This window comes from Bufo bufo, chromosome 5, assembly GCF_905171765.1.
Source record: "Bufo bufo chromosome 5, aBufBuf1.1, whole genome shotgun sequence".
In the NCBI taxonomy this organism is placed as follows: Eukaryota; Metazoa; Chordata; class Amphibia; order Anura; family Bufonidae; genus Bufo; species Bufo bufo.
This window is the reverse complement of record NC_053393.1, coordinates 221,244,157-221,262,911: the sequence shown is the minus strand read 5'-3', so window position 1 is coordinate 221,262,911 and position 18,755 is coordinate 221,244,157. Positions and strand designations below refer to the sequence as shown.

Here is an 18,755-nt window from a genome sequence, read left to right as displayed (position 1 = left end):
GATAGCCCCTCCCGAGGGCCGGGCGGGGTCAGAAAAGCCCGGGAAGCAAGGAGGAAGGGCCGGGAAGATCGTGGCCTAGCAGGCCCAAAAGCCGGGGGCCTTGATTTATGAGGCGGCCGGGAATGTAGCGAGGGGGGCGGGGCGAATCGCGGCCGACCGAGGGGCCTCCGGACCCACAAAACTAGGTGAGGCGGGAAGAAGGGGGGGGGGGGGGAGCGACGCCTGGGGGTGGGCGGAACAGGGCAAACAGAGCACCTGGGAGCCGGGCCATGGAAGATGAGGCCTAGTCCCTGCAAAAGCCGGGGACTAAAGTAGCGGGGAAGGCCGGGGAGAAAACTGTGTGGCCAGGGAGGAGAGAAAAAACCAACCAAGGGGGAAGAGAAAGGTGGAGGAAGATGGAAGCTTCCCAGGACCCTCAGCTAAGGTGGATCCCACCTCCCTGGCCACGGGAGGGAACCTAACACTGGGGTCAGGGACACAGGAGTACTCACCATCCGATGTCTTCGGGCGCCGCAGGGTCACCCCTTCGGCAGACTCAACACGGGAACCGTGGGAATGCCGGCAAGCCACTGCAGATGCAGTCTGTGGGGACTGGGTGACCGGCGATGGTACAGAAGTACGCGCCCGCAGGGGGGGGGGGGCAACTAAAGTGGAACACGATGGAGCCCCAGCCTGCAGCAGGTATAACGGTGGAGATCACCGAGACCTGCAGAAGAGAGAAAAAAAGAATAAAAAATAAAATAAAAAACAAACAGCAGGACCTGCAAAAAAAAAGCAGGACAGGTCTGCCTCCTACGGACACTAGACAAAAACTGAATAGCCTTGTGCCTGTGGAGAGGGTATAGCCCACCTGGGAGGAGCCAACACTTTTTGTGTCTAGTGCCTCCTAGTGGTAGTTGGATATATACCCATGGTGCTGTGTCCCCCAATGCCATGCACGAGAAAGCTGTCTTACATTTAGAAGTAGCAGTGGATCCACTGAAGTGCCCCTTTATCTTTGAGTTTTTCCACATACTTCAAGTTCAAGAAATTTTTGAATTTGAACTCGAATTGGTGTGGAACATATCTATATAGGTTTCCTTTTAAAAATGTAGTTTTGTGGGGTAAAGAAGTTAAAGTGGCTTTCTGGTACTAAAAAACCGATGGCCTATCCTTGATCTTTACATTTAAAATCTTGCTTCACCCATCTGTACCAGACAAGTGGCACAGCACATCAGGGTAAAGCAATTTAGTTGTGAAGGAGGGCGACTGAGCAAGTTGTGTCCCCTTTGAGCAGTACAGAGTTGGCATAACTTAATGTCCTTCTCCAACTTTTGCATGCTCTGCAGTACACATACCGCTCACATAATGTGTGTGTAACATATAGCAGTGTGTGTAGCAGCTGAGCATGTGGCTCTAAATGGAGGTAAATGTGTAGAGTACACACACAGAAGCCAGGGCCACAGGGATAGAACCACCCGTTGCTCACCACTGAATTACTATTTGCCTATCATTGTTCACTGGTCTCACTCAGCTCTGAGAAAGATGCAGATTATCAAGCTGCTGAGGAAAAGGTAAATATCATTTAAAATTTTGATTATCTCTAACTAAACCAAAACTCCAAAACACGCCGCAACAACAAATCTGGATAAAACACTATAAAAATAGCTACTACAAGTTTACCATTCCTTTAGCATACCGCAAATGATGGGAAAATTTAGTATTCCAAATTACTATCACTAATAAAAATTAATAATAGGAAAGTGATTAATATTCCAAAATCCATTTAATACACATATTCAGTTTTAGCCCTCCAAAATCTCACACGAGATTTTCAGAAAATCTAAACAAATAGAACATTTAGCATAAGTGCAAAAAAATTCATTTATCAGTGCAACATAACATCCACAATGGATCATCTGTTACTTACACATATTTACAATACTTTATTTTTTTATATAAAATGTTTGGTATGGTGTAAAAAAAAAAAAAAGAAGTGTGACAGGTATGTAGTGCACATAATGTATGTGCAATTCAGCAGTGATACAACAAGCAAAATTTTACCTCAAATCAATTTGATGTGTCAAAAAAATAAATAAAATTATTTCTAGGGAGCCCATCAAAATGCAGTTCCACTTATCCCAATTTTACAGTATGTCTAATTAACAAGCCCTAAAACTATGTGAGCTACGAAATTAGTTTTTTTTTTTTTTAAGCATAAGGCCCCTTTCACACGGGCGAGATTACCGCGAGGGTGCAATGCGTGACGTTAACGCATTGCACCCGCACTGAATCCGGAACCATTCATTTCTATGGGGTTGTGCACATGAGCGGTGATTTTCACGCATCACTTGTGCGTTGCGTCAAAATCGCAGCATGCTCTATATTGTGCGTTTTTCACGCAACGCAGGCCCCATAGAAGTGAATGGGGCTGCGTGAAAATCGCAAGCATCCGCAAGCAAGTGCAGATGCGGTGCGATTTTCAGCATGGTTTCTAGGTGACGATCCGGATGGGGACCCGATTGTTATTATTTTCCCTTATAATATGGTTATACAGAATACAGAATGCTAAGTAAATTAGAGATGGAGGGGTTAAAAAATATTAAATAAATAATTAAACTCACCTCATCCACTTGTTCGCGCTGCCCGGCTCTTCATCTTTCTTCTTCTTTGATGACCTGGGAGAAAAAGGACCTTTGGTTACGTTACTGCACTCATCACATGGTCCATCACCATGTGATGGACCATGTGACGGACCATGTAATGAGCGCAGTGACGTCTCCAAAGGTCCTTTTCTTCCAGGTCCTCAAAGAAGAAGAAAGAAGACAAGCCGGGCTGTGTGAACAAGTGGATGAGGTGAGATTAATTTTCTTTTTTTTTTAACCCCTCCATCCCTAATTTACTGAGCATTCTGTATTAAGAATGCTATTAACCATGTTATAAGGGAAAATATTAAAATCTACTGAATACCTAACCCTAACCCAAACCCGCATCCTATCCGGCCCTCACATGCGACGCCCGTGTGAAAGAGGCCTAACCGTAACATTTTGGAAATTTGTATTATATCCTGTATGCCGAGTCCTGAGCTGCACAGCACCATGTAATGCCCATTAAATGCTGGGCAAACTAACAAAACAATTGCACTGTGTAAATTAAGTTTATGGACTGAAAAGCAGGACGGCTGTAACCTTAGGAGTAAGATTATAATAGGATACTGTTCTTGTGCAACCGCTGCATGTCAATTGCCAGCTTAAAGGGGCATTGATGGCATTTAACTAAGATATGGCATCAAAGTCAGGTAGGTAGGGGTCCTACCACTGGGACCTGTTCCTATCCCCAGAACAGTGCTCCACAAAGTGCGCATGTGGGACTTGCTCTCCATTCACTGCTATGGGACTCCAATTGCGGTGAACGAAGGTTGGTCATGCATGCGCACCTGCTCTACCTTCACTTTGGGGCCTCTGTTTTAGAGATAGGAACGGGTCCCAGAGAAATACTTCTTTAAGCATACTCATTGACTTCCTATAGACGTGATAGTCATGTGACTTAAATTAATAAATTTAAATTAATTAATAAAAAAATTATTTATATATTATATACACAGGGGCGTAACTACCATAGCGGTAGACGACCCGACTGCTATGGGGCCCAGTCCCACTGGGGTAAATAAAGACTTTTGTATTTTTTACTTTTTGGAGTGCTGCCCATCTTTTCTACTTTCTATTTTTGGATTGGCTTTAATCCGTATTGGGCTGTTGCACCCACCAGCTTGCATCAGGGACGCTGCTGCCACTGTTTTTTCTTTTTATATATATATATATATATATATATATATATATATATATATATAGTAGAGTACATTTGGGGGGAGATTTATCAGAACTGATGCATAGGAAACCAGTTTTGATAAATCTCCCCATTAGGGTTTACCAGTCTCTTTCTTTTAGCAGCCTTTACCTATACAGTAAATGTGGTTCTTGCAAATATGCAAATCTAGACACCAATATGAAGTTGACCTGCTAAACAAGAGATTATTTGTTAACTGCTCAGATCACTTATCGTATGAAGTAAAACATTTGTGGATGTGCTGTGGTGTGGAGGTGAAAATGGCCCAATACTCAATATCCTGTAAAGATGTCCATTTTACAGGACGTAAGGAGGATCCCTCACCAGACCCCTCCTCATCGTCTGTCGCGGGCTCTTGCAAGTCCTCTGGGGCAGCCTGAGAGTGGCTTGGACAATTCTTGCTGTCAGACACAGTCACTTGTGCTTGAGACCTCTCACCTGAGGTCTCTGAATGATGGACGGGACTTGAGGTAGTTAAGCTCTTGAAAGGAATGTCACCTGTCTCGTCTTCTTCATAGTCTGTAAAGCAGTACACATCCTCCTGGTCAAGATCTAAGGTGCGGAAGCCCTTGGTAACCACTCCAGGCCTAGGGTCCAGGATTCCTCCTAGGTGGGGCTGCGCCAACTGCTGCCATTGATGTAAAGTTGCTGAACCTGGAACAGGCAAAACAAATGGATGAGTGAAAATAACACAGGTCCATATTCTATTAATACTAAGCGCCTGTAATAGTAGCAGTGACAGGCGAGAATAGTATTTTTAACATACAGCCACTCTGAAACTGGACTTGGAAACATTGACGAGGACCTGATAACTCTCCTGACATGTCTGTTTTATTAGATAATTGTATTCCCGATTAAATAATTCTGGCGCATCTCTTCTGAGTTGTGCCCCACCTCTGGTATTCCTCCTATTAATTGCCGGATATAGCTGCCAGTCCCATAGAGATGAATGGAATGGCAGTGTGCATGCCTGACCTGGTATGGGACCCCGTGCTGTCATGATCAGTGAGGGTCTCTGCATTAGGACCTCAACCAATCTAATAGGCATCTCTTATTCTGTTGATGGGCGATAACTTGAAATTACCGGAATCCCCCATTAATTGTTAATTTTAAAAGTGTAGATTTATTCTCACTGTGATTTGTCAGGTACCATTAAAAAATATAAAAAATATAAAAGTGGGACTGTTTGTAGTCTCTTGACAAGGACAAGTTTTGACAAGTTTTTTTAAACTGTAAATTTTAGTGAGAGTCAAATTTTTTTCCTGAGAAAATAGTATTTTGCATTTATGTGAAAATATTTTCCATTACAAGATCTTTCGAGATGTGTACATAGAAAAAAAAATAAAAAATGTTCCAGACAGTTCCAGACTGGTTTCAATGGCTTCCAACCAGTGACTCTTCAGCAACAGCAAAACTACAACCCTTAGCATGCGGCTGTCAGGGCATGTTGCTAGTTAGGTTGGAGTTATGAAACACCTGAAGAGACGGTGGATGGAGAAAATAGTTTTAGATCACTATAAGAGGCGTTTTTTTTTAATGAGGGAATTTTGGTGCAGACAGCGGTGCTGAAATTCCACCAAAATCTGTCCGGCACCCATGTCCTTTCTGCCTCCCCTTCTTTGCAGCAGGAGGCAGCACGGAAGATCGTAGAGCGGCTGTTTAAGTCCGCGGTCGCGATGAGAACGGACAGATTTAAACCGCCGCTCTCCAATCTTCAGTGTTGCCCATCATTACAAAGAATGGGGGGGCAGAAAGGACTTGGCTACCAGCAGGATTTTGGCGAAATTTCGTCAAGGAGGTCCATACCAAAATTGAAATGAAAAAACGCAGTCCCCTTAAAACAAAAGTGCAAACATCACGCAGAAAATTTAAAATGCATCTTAGTGGTATTGGAGCTATCAATGGTCAATTTATATTATACCTTTGGGAGGAAGTCTTTAAAAAACTTGCATCAATTGAAATAAGTACAAATGTTTAGGGCTCTACAACGGTTCTTCGGCCTATGCTACAGAATGAAGGAACAATATGACATTTTAAACTAATGTGGTATCAACACAGACTATACATACAAGTCTTCAGGAAAAAAAAAATTGGTTGTAGAATAAAACCTATTCGGGAAGCATTCTAATCATTGGTGGTCCTTTCATAACCATGCATATATGATAGAAAAGCAAGGAGGGCTTTCAGCTTTCCAGATTCACTGGATTATAAATTATTTGAAAAGTAAAAAGAATTTAATATAGTTTATTCATATCTGTAATTTAGACATTTTCTTTGCACCTTTAGATATATCATGGCAACATGTTACCCGTAGCGCTAAAGATTGCTTTCCTTAGAATGGAGGACAAAGTATTCATGTAATATAACGAGACTCCCATAAGAGTCAAAATAAACCTAGTAAAATGAAGAGTAATATCAGATGACATGAAGGACATACTTGCAGACAAGACATATTTCTAAGGGTTAACATGGTTTTCCAGGACTTTGATATTGATTACATTTCCTCAGATCCCATCAGTCTGATATTGATGACCTGTTCTGACTCCCTCCACCGCCACCAATAAGCTGTTTTGGGCAGCTGCCACAACCAGATGCTATATACTGGATGGAACGGGAAGCAGAAGTTATGGTCCACTGTATGTTACATTGAAGCCCTGGAAAAACCCTTAAAAGATGTTTTCTATGTTTAGAATAGCGGCAGTGAAGAGTATACCTGAATAGGACAAAACTGCAATATCCTGAGGTCATCAATAATAAAAACTGGAAAAACCCTACGGAAATGTAAAAGGGGGCTATTTACCTAAGCACCAAAAGTGTTTTAAATTTGCAATACACAGATGTGGCAGAGCTTTGGGATATTGTGACATGTGCCTTTACACAACAGCAAGTAGGGGCTGCCTTGGATGAGGTGTATACATAGAAATGAACCTATGGTTCTCATTGATGGTCCAGCAAAAAAAGGCAAAACCTTAAAATCATTAAGTTTAATTAATCTTTTTTTTTTTTTTAAACAGGAAAAAGAAGGTCCCGGTTATCAATTAATCTATTGGCCAATAATGTGATACAATTAAAGACCAGACATACACAAAAATTCAGGGGACCTACCAGGAACAGACAGGGTAAGGGGACCTGACTGGCGCTTCACTGGCCCTATCTAAACCTTCAGCCCAGGGACGACCCTAGATGGTAGGGACTCCCTGTCCTCGCACCTAGGCTGAGTTTACCCTGGTTGTCCCTTTTATGAACATATAAAAAATCACATACCCAGTGATAACCTTAATGTTTACTAGTGTCCCCACTAGGAAAGTCATCCATCATGGCGGCTGTCTAGTGCATATAAGGGACACCTCTATGGTTCTCATTGGTCTCATCAGCAGAGAAAAGATAAACCTATCACTTAACAACACTAAATTACAACTATTTTCAAAAGCTATACCCACCTAATACAATGTACCCACCACGATGCGTTAGGCTGGGTTCACACCTGAGCGTTTTACAGCGCGTTCCTACGCGCTGTAAAACGCTCAACGGGCAAGAACCAATGATTCCCTATGGGCATGGTTCTCACCTGAGTGTTTTACAGCGCGTACGAACGCCCTACGCCCCAAGAAGTACAGGAGCTTCTTTGGGGCGTATTGTCGCGCGTTCCCGCCCATAGACTTCAGCGGGAACGCGCAACAATGGGCGTTTCTTGTTTGCTCATTTAAAAACCCGCGTACGTACGCGCGTTTCGTCCTTGACAACAGACCACTTCTAGGTAGGGCTGCACGATATATCAAAAAAATAATCGAATCGCGATAATCGCCAAATGCAATATGGCGATTTGACAGACCCGAAAATGCTGCGATTATATATGAAGGGGCCCCGCGCACGTGACTGACGTCACTTAGTAACGCTCCTGCTTCCTGAATTAAGTGGGAGGAGCGTTACTAAGTGACGTCAGTGACTGGCCGGCCGGCCAGATCGCTGCCGCTCGCTGCAGTGCATTCATAGTGAAAATGAGTACAGAGGCTGGACCTGTTATCAATAGGAGAGAGCTTGTTTCAGACAGTAGTAAAATACTTTACACACAAAGCCAGTTATGTGCGCATTTTAGGACACATGATGGGACACATAGGGCCATGAGGGGGACCAGCATAAGATGCTATATGTGTGTGTTATGCTGGCCCCCCTCATGGCCCTATGTGTCATAGCACACATCCCCTATAACAGTGCCATCCACAGATCCCCCATAACACTGACCTCCACAGATCCCAACACGCGCGTATTCCTAAATAAAAAAACGCCCCAAAATACGCCTCAAAAACACCTGAAAAAAAAAACACCTGTAAAATGCGCATACCCAATACGCTCAGGTGTGAACCCAGCCTTAATATTTCAACATGGCAATGAGATTACAACTGTCTCAAGAGCAAGATCTAATGAATCCAGGGAACACTACATCTATACACAGCTACAACTACCCAAAGCAAAAAAGGAATGACTGGGAGGATGACAAACACAACTTTCAATTCCACTAAACATATCTGATAGTATACATACCCTCGGCTTACATCACAAACCCTTCAAATTTCTGTCTGAGCTATGAGTATGGTCATCATGAAAGCAAAAAAAAAAACAAAGACAAACAAAAAAAACATGACAAAGATGAAAAGGAATAAAAAATCTATCAAGGACAACAAAAAGGAAAAGAGGAATCAATATACGGGACATGAAAATTGTAACAAAATGAAATATTAATGCATATACTATTTGTGATACAGAATAATTTGTTACATATGTTTGTGAAAGGGTAAAATGTATAGGATTGTGCAAATTAAGGAAAAACTATCATGAAAGTGTAATCTAAATGAGTAGGTAGCAATGTATGACATTTTCAGTTTGGACCAAGAAATCTGCACAGATACAGATAAGCCAATTGGAAAATTCATTGTAGATCATGTTCATATACTATACAATACAATCAGAACATGATCTTATAAAGGTGGTCAAGCACATTGAGGGCTCTTCAAATAACATTTCTGACCGGGGAGGATGCAAAAATTTAGTACCCTATGCTTTTTCATCCTGCAGAGTCCAGCAAAAATAAAATATAGTTAAAATTATATAAAAATAAAGGAAAATTTTAACTTTTTTTTTAGAATGGAACCCTATGGTGACTGTATGTCATCCATTTAAAGGGATTCTGTCACCAGGATTAACGATATGTAGATATTTATATGTGCCCATTAGTCTTCATGCAGTGTTTACAACGATCCCTCTGTTTATGCTCTGTGTGCCTTATATTCTTATAAAAAGCGATCTTATTCATATGTAAATCACCTCTGTCAGGAGCCCAAGGGGTTGTCCCACGATCTCCAGCACCGCCCATCTATCCGGAGCCCAGCACCGCCTACTACTTGATATTCACTGCACTATCTGACGTTATGTTACCTCTGCGCCTTAGTCCCGCACAGGCGCAGTGGACACTGTAGTCTGCACCAGTGCGGACTACTGGCACCTGCTTCCACTTGTCCACTGCACATGCGCCGGCTCCCTGCGCACCCCGATCGGACCAGAAAAGAATCTCTCTCTGCGCAAGTCGGTCCTAGGCGGAGGAATCTTCTGTCAGCAATCACTCCTTTGACAATTTTGACCAACTGGCGCAGAGAAAGAAAGTCTTTTCCGGTCCGATCGGGGTGCGCAGGGAGCCGGCACATGCGCAGTGGACAAGTGGAAGCCGGTGCCAGTAGTCCGCACTGGTGCAGACTACAGTGTCCACTGCGCCTGCGCGAGACTACGGAGCAGAGATTACATGACGTCAGGATAGTGCAGTGAATATCAAGTAGTAGGCGGTGCTGGGCTCCGGATAGATGGGCGGTGCTGGAGATCGTGGGACAACCCCTTGGGCTCCTGACAGAGGTGATTTACATATGAATAAGATCGCTTTTTATAAGAATATAAGGCACACAGAGCATAAACAGAGGGATCGTTGTAAACACTGCATGAAGACTAATGGGCACATATAAATATCTACATATCATTAATCCTGGTGACAGAATCCCTTTAACATATACATTATGTTAAACTTGGGACAAAAATGTGATATGAACACAGCCTTGTGGATGTATTAGACCTGCAGATAGTCGATCAGATCATTGCTAACACGCCTTCGTAGGAATGTGTAAAAGTGAAGCTGAATACCCGATGAGCAAGCAATCGGGCAAATAGATTTTTTATGCATGCTGCCAGCAGCAGATCCTGATGTCTAATCACAGTCTGCTGCTGGCCAACAAGGATTCTGCATGGGGACGAGCGATGGCAGTAGCCCATAGAGGTACATTCCCTCTCTCCAGCTCGGCTGTGTATAAGACAGTTTTGGGGAATAGCTGTTGAGCGGAAGTTAGTAAATCTAATTTACTATGGTGTGCTGTAGCAGTGAACATCCCAGCTTGTTGGGGCTGCTTTGTAGTCGGCACTGACAGGAGGGGGAGGGGAAACTGCACAGTGATATGGGATAGGAGCCCCCGTCACCTGTCCTCTGGGAGTCCCCTCTCCAGTTGCTATTGATCTACTGTCATCTGGGAGCCCCCTGACCTGCTGCTGATACGCTGTGGCCCCCTTCACTACTGGTCTGGGATGGGATAGTAAGGTAATGGCTTCTACTTCTTCAGGCTTTACAAATCGCTAGTCAGACCACACATGGAGTACTGTGTACAGTTCTGGGCTCCTGTGAACAAGGCAGACATAGCAGAGCTGGAGAGTGTTCAGAGGAGGGCATCTAAAGTAATAACTGGAATGGGGCAACTACAGTACCCTGAAAGATTATCAAAATTAGGGTTATTAACGTTAGAAAAAAGACGACTGAGGGGAGATTTAATTACTATGTATAAATATATCAGGGGTCAGTACAGAGATCTATCCCATCATCTATTTATCCCCAGGACTGTGACTGTGACGAGGGGACATCCTCTGCATCTGGAGGAAAGAAGGTTTCTACACAAACATAGAAAAGGATTCTTTACGGTAAGAGCAGTGAGACTATGGAACTCTCTGCCTGAGGAGGTGGTGATGGTGAGTACAATAAAGGAATTCAAGAGGGGCCTGGATGTATTCCTGGAGTGTAATAATATTACAGGATATAGCTACTAGAGAGGGGTCGTTGATCAAGGGAGTTATTCTGATTGGAGTTGGGAAGCAATTTTTTTCCCCTTAAGTGGGGAAAATTGTCTTCTACCTCACAGGTTTTTTTTTTTTTTTGCCTTTCTCTAACTTGCAGGATAACAGCCTAAACTGGATGGACAGATGTCTTTTTTCGGCCTTATATACTATATTACTAGGCTGACTATGTGTCAATTCGCCTACGCTGTCCCTGGCAGCTACAACTAAATCTGCAGGAAAGGCAAGCAAAAGAGTACATCGCTCCTAATCTCTGCTCTGATAGAATGAGATGTGCTACTTAATAACTATGGCACATCTCTGCAGGTCTGTCCACTGAACTGAAATCCGGTATAGCTTTTAGGTATAATTGACACCAGTTTTCTGCTGTAAATTGTAAGAAGTGTGCCAGGCTAACAAGAACTGGACCTGCACTGCCCAATTTTTGGAAAAGTAATGAGTGGGATGGAAAACTTACAAAAAAAGTCTCAAGCTTTAGGGAAAGCAGGCGTGAGCTAGAATTTGTCACTCTTTAAGCTAGTTTTCTAATGAAGAAGGTTGATAATGTGGGCCATAGTGTATGTTCTCATTTACACTGTATACCTCTATGTAATATTGAAGAAAAAGTCCAACATCCTGCATAAGTAAAAAATAAAATAATCTTTTGGCTTTACTGAACAACTTCCATAAAATGTAGCATGAAGAAGAAATGCATTATTATTACTTATTGTATATCATCACTAATGCTCAACTTTTTCTCCCAGGATATTCTGCTGTTTGCTTCATATCAGCTGTTACAGCTGGATTTTCATCTGCTGTATTCGCAGTACTGAGGGTTGCATCATGAGGTTCTGTAGCAGCTGCGGTGTGCATTATGAGGTTCTGTAGCAGCTGTGGTGTGTATTATGAGGTTCTGTAGCAGCTGCGGTGTGCATTATGAGGTTGTGCAGCAGCTGCGTTGTGCATTATGAGGTTGTGCAGCAGCTGGGTATTATGAGGTTGTGCAGCAGCTGCGGTGTGTATTATGAGGTTCTGTAGCAGCTGCGGTGTGTATTATGAGGTTCTGTAGCAGCTGCGGTGTGCATTATGAGGTTGTGCAGCAGCTGCGTTGTGCATTATGAGGTTGTGCAGCAGCTGGGTATTATGAGGTTGTGCAGCAGCTGCGGTGTGTATTAGGTTCTGTAGCAGCTGCGGTGTGTATTATGAGGTTCTGTAGCAGCTGCGGTGTGTATTATGAGGTTCTGTAGCAGCTGCGGTGTGTATTATGAGGTTCTGTAGCAGCTGCGGTGTGCATTATGAGGTTGTGCAGCAGCTGTGTTGTGCATTATGAGGTTGTGCAGCAGCTGTGTATTATGAGGTTGTGCAGCAGCTGCGGTGTGTATTAGGTTCTGTAGCAGCTGCGGTGTGTATTATGAGGTTCTGTAGCAGCTGCGGTGTGTATTATGAGGTTCTGCAGCAGCTACGATGAGTATCATGAGGTTCTGTAGCAGCTGCGGTGTGCATTATGAGGTTCTGTAGCAGCTGTGGTGTGTATTATGAGGTTCTGTAGCAGCTGCGGTGTGTATTATGAGGTTCTGTAGCAGCTGCGGTGTGTATTATGAGGTTCTGTAGCAGCTGCGGTGTGTATTATGAGGTTCTGTAGCAGCTGCGGTGTGTATTATGAGGTTGTGCAGCAGCTGCGGTGTGTATTATGAGGTTCTGTAGCAGCTGCGGTGTGTATTATGAGGTTCTGTAGCAGCTGCTGTGTGTATTATGAGGTTCTGTAGCAGCTGCGGTGTGTATTATGAGGTTGTGCAGCAGCTGCGGTGTGCATTATGAGGTTGTGCAGCAGCTGTGTTGTGCATTATGAGGTTGTGCAGCAGCTGTGTATTATGAGGTTGTGCAGCAGCTGCGGTGTGTATTAGGTTGTGTAGCAGCTGCGGTGTGTATTATGAGGTTCTGTAGCAGCTGCGGTGTGTATTATGAGGTTGTGCAGCAGCTGCGGTGTGTATTATGAGGTTGTGCAGCAGCTGCGGTGTGTATTATGAGGTTCTGTAGCAGCTGCTGTGTGTATTATGAGGTTCTGTAGCAGCTGCTGTGTGTATTATGAGGTTCTGTAGCAGCTGCGTGTGTATTATGAGGTTGTGCAGCAGCTGCGGTGTGTATTATGAGGTTCTGTAGCAGCTGTGGTGTGTATTATGGGGTTCTGTAGCAGCTGCGGTGTGTATTATGAGGTTGTGCAGCAGCTGCGGTGTGTATTATGAGGTTGTGCAGCAGCTGCGGTGTGTATTATGAGGTTGTGCAGCAGCTGCAGTGTGTATTATGAGGTTGTGCAGCAGCTGCGGTGTGTATTATGAGGTTGTGCAGCAGCTGCGGTGTGTATTATGAGGTTCTGTAGCAGCTGTGGTGTGTCTTATGAGGTTCTGCAGCAGCTGCAGTGTGTATTATGAGGTTCTGCAGCAGCTGCGGTGTGTATTATGATGTTCTGCAGCAGCTGTGTAGTACTAGTTTAACAGTACAAAACTTTTTTTTTTGCATTGCTCTAATTAAAAACCTACATTTGAGGAATATGTCAGGAGAATCCTCCAACATACTGCACACCTCTGCTGGAAAGGTGCAACATACTCCATTGTATTGGTATACGGTCAAATATGTTATTAACAGGCTCCTCTTAAAAAATGTATACTACCCTTTTTACTTTTTTCTTTATACAGGTGAAACTCGAAAAATTTGAATATCGTGCAAAAGTCCATTTATTTCAGTAATGCAACTTAAAAGGAATTGCATTAATGCAGCTTAAAATTAGAATTTTGTGTAAAGGTTCAATATTCTAGGCTCAAAGTATCACACTCCCCCCCTGAGCAAAGGGTACCCGAGATTGTGACTTTGGGGTTTCATAAGCTATAAGCCATAATCATCCAAATTATATAAAATAAAGTCTTGAAATATCTCGCTTTGCATGTAACGAGTCTATCTCATATATTAGTTTCACCTTTTAAGTTACATTACTGAAATAAATGAACTTTGCACGATATTCTAATTTTTCGAGTTTCCCCTGTACTTTCACATTCTGCTCTCACATAGCAATTCTGTAGGATTTACTGATTTCTAGAATATATGAGCAGTGCAGAGAGACAAGTTCAAACACCCATTATTAAAAACGCAACAATATTCTTTGCTAATAGATGGACAGTGAGCACTCCGAATCAACCGATCGCTGTATACAAAGCATATGATGGGAAGAGAACGGGTATGGAGATAAAAGGATTACAAATAAAATAAAATAAAAAACAGCATAGGAAAAAGAAACAAATAGGATAGATTAAATATAATGGAGATTTTATTGAAAGATCAGAATTGATACAATAGCAAAAGGAATTACAAGATGATTAACTGAAAAGAAAGCGTGATAGGGAAACATACAGAACATATATATAGTATACTGTAGGTTACAGAACCACTGAAGGGTTTGTGAGCAAAACATGCAAGGCAACAGCTCTCTGCAAACCAAGTAAAGTGCAACAATGCATAATAATTGCTAGTGCTATACTTGATGATTTGCCAAGCATCTAATTTATAAGTATAGCACTAGCAATTATTATGCATTGTTGCACTTTACTTGGTTTGCAGAGAGCTGTTGCATTGCATGTCTTGTTCTAGGTTGTGTTCTCAGCCATAGCAACGTGCCCCTGCGCTTCGGGATGTGCTGACTGACCCCCTTTTTTTTTCACTGTAGGGCTTGAGAGCAAAACTGCTGACTAAACATCCTATCCTCATTATGATAAATGAGTAATAGTTTTCCAGAATGATCATGAATGACAGGAAACATCTAATTAATTCATAATGAATCAAAAGTGAAAAGTGACTTCCAGACCTCCTATAGCTATAAATGTCTCCATCCTCATTGTGAAATTACCAGAAGAACAATTCTCTGAAAGTAATACTGTGCAGGTAAAACTAAAAGTCTCATGAATGCAATGATATTTTTCATTCTGGAGAAAAAGTACTTTAAATCCATATGCAAATGAGCAGTTAAGTGCAGCAGGGCAGACAAAAGCATTTGGTGCCACTTTGCTTGTCCCTCTGCCAGGCTCTCCCTCTTGATTGACAGGGCCAGGAAGGATTAATGTCTTAACCATTACAGGGATGGAGGAAGGTCTGTGAGTCCTGCCTGCTCATCCCTCCAGCCCACCCTCTCCTTTCCTGCCAAGGATGACGTGAGAGCTGCAAGCCATACACAGGCACAGTGGTCACATGCCACTCGGGGACAAGTCACCTCTGAGACCAGTGAACGGTTGCAGTGGTGCATGTGACCACAGAGGGCACTACACACTTCTGGACCACAGGTCGGATGCATCCTCAGCACTGGAAAAGAGTGTCGGATAACAGGTAAAGCCCGGAATACAGTTAAAATAAATTCTAGCTTGGGGTTTGGACAATTCCGTCAATAGTACACAGTTTACAATAAAGTGCCTGAACAGGGTATAGCTAAATTGTAGCAGCATTTACTGTCAAAGAGCTTAGGGAATAAAGGAACGTTAGATTTTTTTCTTCTCATAAACCTACCAAGCATGAATACTGACAGCACGTCAACAAATGTATACAAGCTATACTATTATTATAGCCATACATAGGTGTAGAGAAAAGGCATACAATTATTGAGAATCCATTTTACACATAACTATTATTTCTCTATACCAAATTAACCTTAAAATATCTCAAACCAACAACGAGGATGGCTATCTCTGAAGTAGAAGGAGTGTGTGTTATGTAAAGTGCCTGCTTTCTGGTGATGTATTAGAGACCATAACGAGTCACTAAGCAAAACATAGAAGGGCCGGGGCCCCTTGTCACCTTCTAGGGGCTTCACGATCTGAAGTTTCTCTGGCAGGTAAGAGCGGCTGCTGAAGGACATTCCTGAGAAGCCAGTGAACTCCGATAGCCTGGAGGAGTGGGTACCCAAGGACATGATGCTTTCTGTTGGCGTTACCGATCCACTGTGAAGTTCTCTCTTCTCAGCTAGGCTGCGCAGCTTCCGTTCTTGATCATCTTCAAAGAACTTGCGTTCCAGGAGGTAGTTCTCACGCCGAAGGGACAACCGTCTTAGAGCTGTCTCAAGGTCGTTAGAACCTGGTGTTCCTGGTGTGCCAGGCTTCTTATTCTTATCTTCATCACTAAAGGCAATGAAGACAGCAAGACATTGATGAGGATATGAAAAACCTATTTTTGATGAAGCACATCATTGTTATTAAGTGGAGACTATTGTTCCCAATTTCCAGTATATTAAAAGTTACTTAATTTTTCTTTTAAAAGTTTTCTTGAAATTTTAAGCAGAAACAGACCTAAAGGGGACTTGTCACCACTCCCGACATGTCCGTTATTAGTAAATATCTGTATTCCACATAAAATGACAATTCTGGAAAATGTATTCTTATGACTCCATGTTTTGCCTTTCTTCTTTTATTCTTGCTAGAAGTTTATAGACAAAGGTACAGAGAGGTGTGTCCCTGCACAGTCTGAAATGGTCCCTTGATTGCTGCACGTGGCGGATTGTGCCAGGTCACCCCTTCAACTGGTACTACCCGTCTGTCATTTTATCCATAAACTTCTAGCAGGAGTAAAAGAAGAATGGCACAACACAGACTTGATTCTCCAGAACTGTAAATGCAAGTAGCTACTAAAACAGACAAGTCAAGAGAAGCGACAGGTAATAAGTCACTATGTAACCAGATTATACTTGAAAAAAGATTTGGGAACCGACTCTGTACTGGCAGAGTATGTTGTAGACTCTGTTCACATTGCGTTTCTGTCCCGATATAACGTATGCGCTGTGAAAAGCTCCGAAGGTAAATGTTAAATGGCGTTTGTGATTACTGACCGGTGGCATCTGTCACCTATAGGCCATGACAGTATCTGTCAAAAAGATACATTGTGAGCTTTTCATGACTTACCTGTCCAATGGATGCCATTAAGGCCTATGCCATTGTCAGGCATCCGTTAATGCATCCACTACAGGCTATAATGGCATCCATTTAGTGGATACATCATAGTCTATAATGGCTATATCAGATGCTTGTGATGGATGCCATACAGTAGCATCCATCACCCATATGCTACCAAATTTAAAAAAAAAAAAAAAATTATATATATATATATATATATATATATATATATATATTTTTACTGAACTCCTTAGGACTCCAGTAGTTTATGACATTATCACATTTTGTTTGTGGTATATAAACATATACCAGAAAGACAAAGGCCAAAAGGCCACTTTTGATCTCTATCTAATGCACACCTATGAAAATGTTTCTGCATGTACCGTACGTCGGGAGCTTTTCCAGACAATTTTATGGTAGAGCTACCTACTATGCACTGATATCTCCCTATATAGCTAGTCCATAGACATATTGACCGGAGGATAGGTCATCAGTATTAAAATCTCTGAAAACACTTTTAAGTTTCTACCCAATAAATGAAGTTAACATCTGAAGAAATGTGAAATATGTGTATGTTGCAAAATAAAAAATTAATAAAAATGCATTTACAAATGTGCTATGTTCTATGATATATACTAATATATAAGTAATGCTTCGCCCAGACTCAAGCAGAGGCACTAACCTGTTATCAGTTGACTCTGTTTCCAGTATAATGCTATTGGTTTTATTATCTATGACAATATTAGAAATATCTCCTCCATAAAGACTGGAGCGTGGTGTACTGACACAGCTAGACATTAAAGAGTTCATCGCTGAGGTCTGGTTAGAACCTGGGATGTTCATTGGAGAAGGCGCCAATGACCTCTGCTTCACTACTTGGTTCACATTCCGCACAGTTTCAAATACACGTTTTTGGTGATTGCCACTAAGGAGAAAAAAAAATTAAAGTGTATTTCAAAAAAACATAAAACATAATTCCTGGTAATGAAAAGGCAAAACAGAAATAATATAATGAAATCCCCTTAATAAAAGGAATAAAGTGAAGACTGTCCTATAATACCAATTGATGATTTAATCATTTCCCACTGTTTAGAGAAGACATATTAACATAAATGACCCCACCGGTATACAGGACGTGTAACATACCGTATTTATCGCTTTATAAGATGCACCCCCCCCTCCCAAAAGTGGGGGGGAAATGGCTGTGCGTCTTATAAAGCGAATGTTAGTGAGCGCTTCCGTTATAGAAGTGCTCACTAGTATGCTTTAGGTTACGGGAGTAGGGAGTGAAGCGCTGCAAGCGCTTGTAATACTCACCCTCCCGGTCTTCATTTCTGGGGCCGGCGCTGCACTGTCCTGACCCCGTACAGCGTCAGGACGCAGTGCGCGCACTATGACCTGACGCTGCACTCAGTCAGGTGACAGTGCAGCACGGCCGGAGAAAACATGGGAGCGCGACTGCTGCAGGAGATGGAGAGGAGCCGCGGCGCAGGAGAGGTAAGAGAGGTTTTTTATTTAATTCTGGTGTGAGGTCTGATGGGGGTTCTGGCAAGGAACTATGATTGGGGGGTCTGACAATGAGGGCTGATTTGAGGTCTGATCTGAAATAAAGGGCTTATCTGAGGTCGGATGGGGGTCTCACATTGAGGGCTGAACTGAGGTCTGATGGGCGTCTCACATTGAGTGCTGATATGAGGTCTGAAATAAAGGTCTGATATAAGGTCTGATGGGGTCTGACATGTGGGTCGGATGTGATGTCCTGATATGGGGGTCTGATCCGATGTCCTGATAGTTATGGGGGTCTGATCTGAGGATCTGATATGAGGTCTGATGAAAAAAATTTTTTTCCTATTTTCCTCCTCTAAAACCTGG

General features: G+C 42.6%; 1 protein-coding gene across 8 annotated transcripts in view; it reads right to left on the bottom strand.

Moving 5' to 3' along the window:
• The window catches only part of TRAK1 (trafficking kinesin protein 1), a 159,494-nt gene that overhangs the window by 21,699 nt on the left and 119,040 nt on the right, over positions 1-18,755 (bottom strand). For 5 of the 8 annotated variants that reach the window (XM_040433645.1, XM_040433642.1, XM_040433644.1 and 2 more), the window contains 3 exons: positions 17,566-17,808; positions 15,796-16,115; positions 4,150-4,479 (listed from right to left, as the gene is read on the bottom strand). In XM_040433645.1, the coding sequence (XP_040289579.1) occupies positions 4,150-4,479; positions 15,796-16,115; positions 17,566-17,808 (893 nt within the window). The remainder of the gene's footprint in view (positions 1-4,149; positions 4,480-15,795; positions 16,116-17,565; positions 17,809-18,755) is intronic. The other 3 variants (XM_040433640.1, XM_040433646.1, XM_040433641.1) reach the window with 2 other exon arrangements.